The sequence below is a fragment of the Peromyscus leucopus genome, chromosome 9, assembly GCF_004664715.2.
Source record: "Peromyscus leucopus breed LL Stock chromosome 9, UCI_PerLeu_2.1, whole genome shotgun sequence".
NCBI classification, from domain to species: Eukaryota; Metazoa; Chordata; class Mammalia; order Rodentia; family Cricetidae; genus Peromyscus; species Peromyscus leucopus.
The window spans coordinates 48,111,956-48,121,058 of NC_051070.1; the positions used below are offsets into that span (position 1 = coordinate 48,111,956).

Here is a 9,103-nt window from a genome sequence, read left to right on the forward strand (position 1 = left end):
TTTTGCTCCAGGAGATAATTATATAAATAAAGAACGGAAGCAGGGGTTGGGGAATTGTAGGTATGTGTGGAATATGTTATCTATAATAGGGTTATCAGGTTCATAGTATACCTCTGGGTAACATTGCAAGAACTGTGGTATTTAAATTAAAATCAAGCTATGTCAGGGGCATTTTCCAGAGGAGGGGTGTTCCTTTTTATTTTTGGACAAATATTTTCATTGAAATATAAAAATACATACTTTTTAAATCAGAAAATATTTCCCTCCTTGTTTTATTTAAAATTAATCTTTAGAGCTGGGTGTGGTGGTAACATGCCAGCAACCTAGTATCCAGGGGGTTGAGACGGTAGGATTGCAAGTTCTCAGCAAGCCTGGGCTGCATGAGTTCAAGGCCAGTCTGAGGTAACAGTAAGACACGGTCTCAAAATAGCCACAACAATAACAACACAATTTTGAAAAAACTTAGGCTTTGCTTCCAGTTGAGATGGAGAAATAAGCATCAGATATACCCTCTGTGTGAAACAACTAAAAACAACCTGGGCAAAACGGATGAAGCAAGGGTACGGCAGACAGTGACGGACATCAGCAACGCGACCAAAGGCAATGCAGTAACCTGAGCTGGAGCCCGGAACACGAGGAGGATGCTGATGGAAAAAAAGCGCCATTGTTTCTTACAACCCTGGAGTTCGATGAACAATGGCCAACCAGTGCTGGCTTCTCGGTTTTGACAAATGTGGGGAGATGATGTAAGACGATGGCGTTAGGAGGAACTGTGGGTTGGGGGATGAGCAAGAACTGCACTGTGTTTCCTTTGCAAATTTCCTGTCAGTACTTATTTTTAGGATTTATTTTTTGGGTCTCTGAATCTATCTGTCTGTCTGTCTGTCTGTCTGTCTGTCTGTCTCTCTCTCTCTCTCTCTCTCTCTCTCTCTCTCTCTGTGTGTGCATGCATATGTATGTGTATAAATATGTACCCACAGAGGTCAGAAAAGGGTCCCAGATCCTCTTTAGCTGGAGTTGGAGGTGGCTGTGAGCAGCCCCTGCTATGGGTTCTGGAACCCAACTCCAGTCCTCTGCAAGAGTAACAGGAGTTCTTAAGCTCTGAACCATTCTCCAGCTCCCTAAAAAATATGTTGAATAAAAGATGATAGGCTAAGATAGACTGTCTGAGGCTGACCACAGGAGGTCATAGGGCTCTGCTGGGAAAATGGCAGCCTGCTCATTCTTCCAAGTTTAATACATGGGTGTCCAGGGGAAGAGAAGAATAGCAACTATACAGAAACAAATTTAGGACCTTATGTTAATCTTCTCCTGAATCTCTACCTCTTAGACCAGGGGTTTAATTTGAGGCCGTGGAACTTGAGTGCAGAGCTCCTAAAACTTTGGCAACAGTAAAAGGTTTCGGAATGCATGAAGACCAAAAATTAACTTAAACCCAAACACCAGATGAATGCAGCATGTTGGTGGCAGCACTCTCCTGCGTGGGGTGACGTGACTTCAGGGTTGGCCTGAAACGCTTCAACTCAGACCCCAGATTCTGATTTCATGAACTGCGGTGCAGGTGTGGTTTTCTGCTCTTTAAAAACCCTGGCAGTTTAATGACTGAAAACAAAAGGTTTTAATACATCTTTTATTCCTTCCCCTCAGCATCCACACAGCAGTGTTACCTATGGATGATATTGTGTTAGAATATCTGCTTTTAAAACCTGCTGTTTGAGTCAGTGACTTGAGTTTCACAGAAAGCTGTTACGTGACTTTTGGCTTGGGGTTAGGACAGAATTCCCGACGATTTCTAAAATGGTTCTAACATACTTCTCCCATTTTTGTAGAAAGTATTTATGTGAAGCAGCATTCTCAACATTGACTACATAAAATTAAAATACTGATTAACATAAAGTCGAAATGTTCTGTATCCTGTAGTATCAAATGTTCCGGCAGCATTTACTCATTTGTGTAAAAGTAAACAAACACCCCCATCTCATTAGTTTGCAAATTTTTTTGTATTTATGAAATAATAAAATTCTATATATATTGAAGAATTGTTTTAAAACAAATTTCTTGATGTCTTAATTTTGGTAGATGCTGGCTTTGTATACCTTTTTATAGACCTATAAACTTAGGGTCACATGAAAATTTCTCAGGTAAAGGGCATCAAGGATGGAAAAAAAAATCTCAGGAAGTCCTTCCATAGAGAAGATTTTTGAAAGTATATTGATAAAGTTGGACTTCGTCTTGCAGTAACTAGCAGTAAAGAGAGAGACAGGATTGACAATAGGGTAGAGAAGGCTTTTGTTTGGAGAACTGATAAAATGATTCTGAATTCTGGACATCACTAAGAAGAGGAAAAAATTGGTTCATAAAAGAATAGCCTGGGAAATTTGATGTCAATCCCTGGTAGAGGTTTAGCATAATCCATTCAACCACTGCTTGAGGGTGTATGTTTAGGCGATGTAGTGAATCATTATTCAAAGTGTCAATGACTGGAAACATGTTTGCAGAGATCCTGGGGCGTTTTCTAGTTATAAAGAATTAGTTTGATTTATAACAGTTAACTTGGGGGTTGATTTTCTGATATATTATAAGTGAATGAAACAACATGATGCAGACTGAAATATGGTCCTATTTTTGAAAAAATAATTTAGAAAAGGAAAAGAAAACTAGTGTATGTGAAAAGCGGGAGAAAGTTCTGAATTGACAAGGAACATGTTGTAAACTCCAGCTTTCAAGCTGTCTGAGAAGAAGAGAGGGCAAACAGGTTTGCTTTGCATCACAGGAATCAAATCTAGGGCCTTGTACATACTACAAGTGTTTGCTTGTTTTTTGTTTTTTTTTTAGATAGGGTCTCATTATGTAGCTCCGGCTATTCTGGATCTCACTCTGTAGACCAGGCTGGCCTCAAACTCACAAAGATCTGCCTGCCTCTGCCTCCCGAGAGCTGGGATTAAAGTGCACAGTTAATTACAATTGTTTTAGAAAGAAAGGTCTGGCTGTGGGTGGTGGCTCAAACCTTTAATCTCAACACTTGAGAGGCAGAGGGAGGCGGATCTCTGTGAGTTCCTGGCCAGCCAGGGCTATAGAGAGAGACCCTGTCTCAAAAACAAAACAAAACAAAACAAAACAAACAACAACAACAAAGAAAGAGGGAAGGAAAGAAGAAAGGGAGAGGGAGAGAGAGAGAGAGAGAGAGAGAGAGAGAGAGAGAGAGAGAGAGAGAGAGAGAGAGAGAGGAAAAAAGAAAGGTCTAAAAGTTTAAAAAACAATTAGGCTGTTCAACGGATGTAGAATTATACGGAGAGACATAAATGAATAAGAAATTCATGAAAGAATGGCTACTAATACACTAAAGAGATTTTTATCCCAGGGGCATAATTTTAGTGTTCTTCTCTCTAACTTCTTTCTTTTTAAAAAAAAAAGTAAAAAAAAGAAATTATTATTTTATTGAATCAGAAAAAAACAAACAAACAAAAACCAAAACATTAAAGTCTTCCTTGACTAAGAAGGCACCGTGAACCCCAGCACTGTGGGGTCTCTCTCTTTGTCCCTTGTTACTATAGTAAACAGAGTGCCACCCTGGCACAGTATATTTATCTTAACGTGTCTCGTTCTATGAATAGCTGCCTCCTACTCAGTTTTAATTCTGCTATTTTTAGTTTAGTTAGTGCGGGCCACTGTTTTCTCCAAGGACTTAAACCCATCCTAGCAGTGTGTCAGGACCCTCTCCACGGACCTAACTAGAATGCCAAATCCATGAGCGTGGATTTCCTCCAGGGAACTGTTCTTTCCTTCACTGTCATGCCCAGCATTCGCACTGACAGGCTATGCTATGACTTTAACCCTTCTGACTGTCGTGGAAGTCAGACGAGGAAGAGCAGTAGATCCAGAGGGCCAATGTAGGACCTTCTGCCACAGAGGGGATTTTCCTGATAGCAGCAGAGCTGACCAGACCCCTCCATTGTTGGTTCCGGATGGCTCGGCTCACATATCGGTTACAAGCTGGGCACAGTTGCCCTAATGAGCAGCAAAGTTGGAGCAGTAGCCAGAAAGACATGACCTTCAGGGAGCTCTGGGGTGAAGAGAACACAACATTCCCAGGGCCAGGACGGGTGACTAGCCAATAAAACTATTTCTCAATCTTTACAATCAAAGTAAGTCACAGACAAGCAATGGGAGGGACTGAAGACAAGCAACCACAACCGAAAGGCATAATCCATTGTCTAGTTTCCAGACTGGAGTCTCTAATTACACCTAGACTTTCTTGCCAGAAGGAGGGTTCAGATACTCCCCCAAAGAGCTCCAGCACTATCAGAAATGTCTAAAGCAGCAGTTCTCAACCTGTGGGTTGCAACCCCCTGGGGTCACCTATCAGATATTTACATTACGATTCATAGCAGAAGCAAAATTACAGTTGTGAGATAATAATGAAATAATTTTATGATTGGGGTCACCACAACATGAGAAACTGTATTAAAGGGTCTCAGCATTAGGAAGGTTGGGAACCACTGGTCTAAAGGGATCTTGTTTAACTCCTTTAAACAAGAGTTCTGTGGCAGTTAACTCCAGCTACTCTGAGCACTGCACAACGGAGATCCTAAAACACTCTGAGAGTCTGCAGCTATTGGCCACGGGGTCAACGCTGATATTCCACTCTGGGCATCTGGAGCCCTAGACTAGCTCCAAATCGAAGTGGGTGCACTAGATCCACAGATCTAGTGAGGATTTCCTCAGTCCCCATTGTGTAATCACAATGACCATACTGGGAGTTGGCATAGCCCCCACATGGTTCCCTGCTCCTAAGGTAAAAGTGATCGCAGTGTGTGAACCGGGGGAGGGACCTGAAACGTCCTTCTCACCAGCCCTGATGGGAAAATTTTAAAATGCACCAGCGTGGCAGCGGACAGGGAGGAGTGGTGGTGGCCGATCTTAGCAGCACATCTGTGGTGACAACACCACAGTTCAACACCCCCATGCCCACCCCAAACTCTCTTCCCTCATTCCTCCACAGATCTTGATGACATCCCTTTCCAGGAAACTGCCTGCATGTCAGTCTCCATCTCAGAGTCTACTTCCTGGGGAATTGGGCCGGAAACAGATACAATTCTACTCTGTGAGATAAATCACAAAAAAGGTGCCACAGAATCTTACAAGAGAGCTGGCTACCAGAACGCCAATTGGTGGAGCCATGCAGGCCAACCAACAAAAAGTCCGACTTAGGCGTTGTCTTGTTTGGTTTTGGTTCTGCAGTTTCAGTGGCTGAGGTTGCGCCAGCTTCAAAGAGCAGTTGAGGTGGAGCCAGTCACAGGCTGCTTCCTGGTTAGACCAGCTGAAATAGCACCCAGGCAGTCCATAAAGTGCGCTCTCCCGCTCTGCATGTCCGTTTTCTGTATCTAATAGGAAAGTCTCCTCTGAACAGGTTTCCAGAGCTGCAGAATTTGCAAGGTGCTCTCTTCACTCCAGTTAACAGATTCATTGAATAAACCTTAAGTTTTTCTTTTAACAAGAAAGACTGAAAATTTTCAACAGTGCCTTCACTGGAGATGGTATTCTAACTTCTGCATGGAGACACTTTGCATTTTAATATAACCCAAGGTCTGTCAATTACTTCAGAATGGGCTGAAAAACCATGAGATTTATTTTCTGACTTTCTGTGCATCGGTGAGAAAAAATAATCCTACTATGCAGAATGCCCAGGGGCAATGAAAGATGAAAAATAAAGGTGTATTTTGTTGAATCTCTGTAGTCATAATTACAGCATTTGCACAAGAAATATTTGAGGGAAAAAACTTACACTAAAAATGGAATGAAAAATATAAGCACAGAGGGTGAATGATAGATGATAGATACCTAGGTACATAGGTAGATAGGTAGATAGACACATTGATAGCAAATGGAGATAGTTAATAGAGAGATGATAGATAAATGGATGGGTGGATAGATAGCTGATAAAGACAAATGATAGAGATTAGAGATACATAGATAGACACATTGATAGTTGATAGAGATAGATGGTAGAGAGATGATAGCTGGGTAGATGGATAGATAAATAGATGGAGAGACAGTCCCAGGAGGTGATGCTGTTATATGCCTTGCAGTGTTTGGGGGCCACTGGTGTCCTGTACCTCGAGAGGAAAATAATGTATCAGTGGAACTAATAACTAAAAGAGAATAACTGATACAGGTACCCAGCCAGAGCATGACGTCAACAAAAGTCACACGTGCTGTGGTCTATGATACCGCCCATGCCTTCCTCTCTAAACCCTTCTCTTCCTTTCCATCCATGTTCCTCTTTCTCCTTTCTCCACTGGCCTGGGCTGACTTGCTTCACTTAGATAATCACCGTACAATACAGTTAATGACTTTGTTTACAAGAGTTTTGCTAGGATTTTATTTTTACCATTTCTAGTATCTGGCCTCTTCAAATCAACTGAATATGCAAATGTGGACTTCAGCTGTCTTCCTCTTTGGCATATGGTATTTATGACTTGAAAAAAAGCTGGTTTGTTGTCACGGTTTCAGGGCATTTCACTGATGAGAGTTATCAAAAGCACTTACAAATCAGCCATGAGGCGACTGCTCGAACACAAGCCGTTATTAGGAAAATGGTCACGACAGGAAAACGGTAACAAAGAACGACTTCAGGGAAATGCCAGCTGGTTACTGCTTTCCAGAAAGTTCTAAACTCTAAACCCCAGAAATAAGGACTTATCAAAGGCTGTCGCTCTGAGTGAAATTGGATTTCTCTTTCAGATGTAGTAATAGGTTACTCCCGAAAAAAGCAAAGCTCAGAAACATTGCGGGAGGCGGCGGGGGGGGGGGGGGGGGGGGGGGGGGGGGGGGGGGGGGGAGGGGGGGAGGGTGTCATATTATTTTTAGTGCAAGGGTGAGCGTCCAGAGCTCAGACATGCTTCTGTCTCCCATGTGGCTGCTCCTTTTCCTCTCTCTCACATGTGGGTCCTCCAGGTATGTAAAAGTGCTAAACATTTTCCATGTAGTCTTAGTTGGTTAACTGCTTGGTATATGAGTTAAACACACTCCTAAATAAGAATGGATTTCCTCCCTCTCCCCTTATAATCAATGAGCAACTTGGAGATGGTGTTTTCAGATTTGCTACTTCAACCCACCTTTCTTTTAACAAAAGACAACCACTAGGTTATGGAACATTAGAACCAACAAAGATCTTAAAATCATACTTATTTGACTATACATAAAATATAGACATATGAGCCACCAACTGTTCTAGCAATTCTGATCCTTGTATCAATTCATTAACAACCACTCTTTCACAATGGAATTTCCTGCTTGGTACTTGACAATCACACTGAATGAAACAGAATCAACTAGCTATATAAACACAGCTTCAGATATACAATATTACCGGAATGATTGATTATTCTATGGGTTTGATAACACAGAAAAGGGTTTTATGGGTAGAATTTCCCCTACCTATACTATGTTCAACTTTTCTCACTGTGATTCAGTAAGGGGAGACAAGGACCTACCTCAAAGACAATTAGAAAAGGGCTATAGAAGCAAAACAAAGAAAAAGTAAGACAATTCCAAAATTACATATAAATTTTAAAGCTTACAATTGACTTGTTAGTTATAACAGGACATGTATGCTGCCATTGTTACTCCATGTATTATGTATGCTCTAGCATGCAGTCATTTGTGTTCTAAGCAGTTTACAGTCAAATATCCTCAGAAAATCACTCTACTAAGCAAATGAAGAAATAGCTAAGATTCTCTACATGTCCATTGTAACTCAACTTCCTTTCATAGTCTATGCTCAATATCTGCACAATCCTGATCTATTTCATATTTCTACTCTCTCTTCCCTCCTCTGCTCTATGTGCAAGATGAAAATAAATAATACATGTATTTAGTTGATGCATCTATGTGTTAAGACAGGAAGAATATAATAAATCGTGTGATATGTGAAGGTACCACTAATTCATCAAGATCCCCCCCACACACTTATTTATTTAATCTTTATAGTCACTAAATAGACTTATCATACTGGTAAAAATGAGAGCAGAAAATGAAAACAAATCTAGTGATAACCTATCATCCCAAAATCATGATAAGTCTCCAAAAGAACTGGCCTGCACACAGTAACCCTTTTCTCGCCAGCTCAGGAGCCTGCTTCTGCTCTGTGAGAGGTAAACAAGCGAGAAGGAGCTAGCCCCATCTAGGACCCTGGTGTTACCTCTGAAAGGCGAGGCCATGCTGCTCACAGAGGAGAATGGCTACCAGGACAACGAGGCCATAAAGCTTCATCCCAGCAGTGACTTGATGAGCAGCAAAATTCCCTAAGGGAGAAAGTCCCAGATAACCGATTGCATAAGAGTCTTCTTTACACACTGGTTAAAGTATAACACTGGGTTCCCTCTGGTTTCTGTAGCTCAGTTGACTTAGCTTTCGTTTCCAGTCTAAAAGAAACATACACACACACTTAGGTTGTTTGATAACTAAATCCTCAAAAAAAAAAAAAGATATAATGAACACCATTGTGTCTAATTTAGACAATCTCAACCCTGACACTGTGACATCATATACAAAATTCATGCAATTGCGTTACAAAACAAACTCAAAAAGTTTCATAATGTTCTACGTAAATTTGTGATTTTGTATTGGGCCTCATTCATAGCTACCCTTGGCCTCTTAGAGCAGCGTGTAGCCTGTGGATAGCAGGGCAGACACACGTAGGAGAATGATTGATCCCTCAGAGAAGAGAAGAAGGCCTGGAAAGTTCTGTGGCAGGGTGTGGTCTGAAGATTCACAACTGTGAAGGTTGGGATCATTGCCTATGTCCAGGGGAGACCTCCAGTGACGCACAGAGCTATCTTCCCTGAACTTGTCCTTTTCAATGTTTTCAACTTAGGTGAAGCTATAGTGTGGGGAGAGGGGGGGGGGTCTTCAAAGTTGTGGCTTTAAAAAACCCAGCAGCAGAGTCTGTGTAGGGGCTTCTAGGGTCTCCATTAAAAATATCTTTCCTTAACCATACTGAACGACAGGCCTGCCCATCGGGGCTGGGGCTGTCATGGGTACTGGTACAAGCAGTAAAAAGTTTAGGCGGCTCTGAATTACAGTTTGTTCAGAGAAAGTC

At 41.6% G+C, this 9,103-nt stretch overlaps 1 protein-coding gene across 1 annotated transcript in view; it reads right to left on the reverse strand.

Annotated features, from left to right (window-relative positions):
• Positions 1–8,344, reverse strand: part of Cpb2 (carboxypeptidase B2) — a 47,542-nt gene extending 39,198 nt beyond the window's left edge. The window contains exon 1 of the mRNA XM_028878181.2: positions 8,204–8,344. Within this exon, the coding sequence (XP_028734014.1) occupies positions 8,204–8,274 (71 nt within the window). The 5' untranslated portion in view covers positions 8,275–8,344. The remainder of the gene's footprint in view (positions 1–8,203) is intronic.
• Between the last annotated feature and the right edge of the window lie 759 nt (positions 8,345–9,103).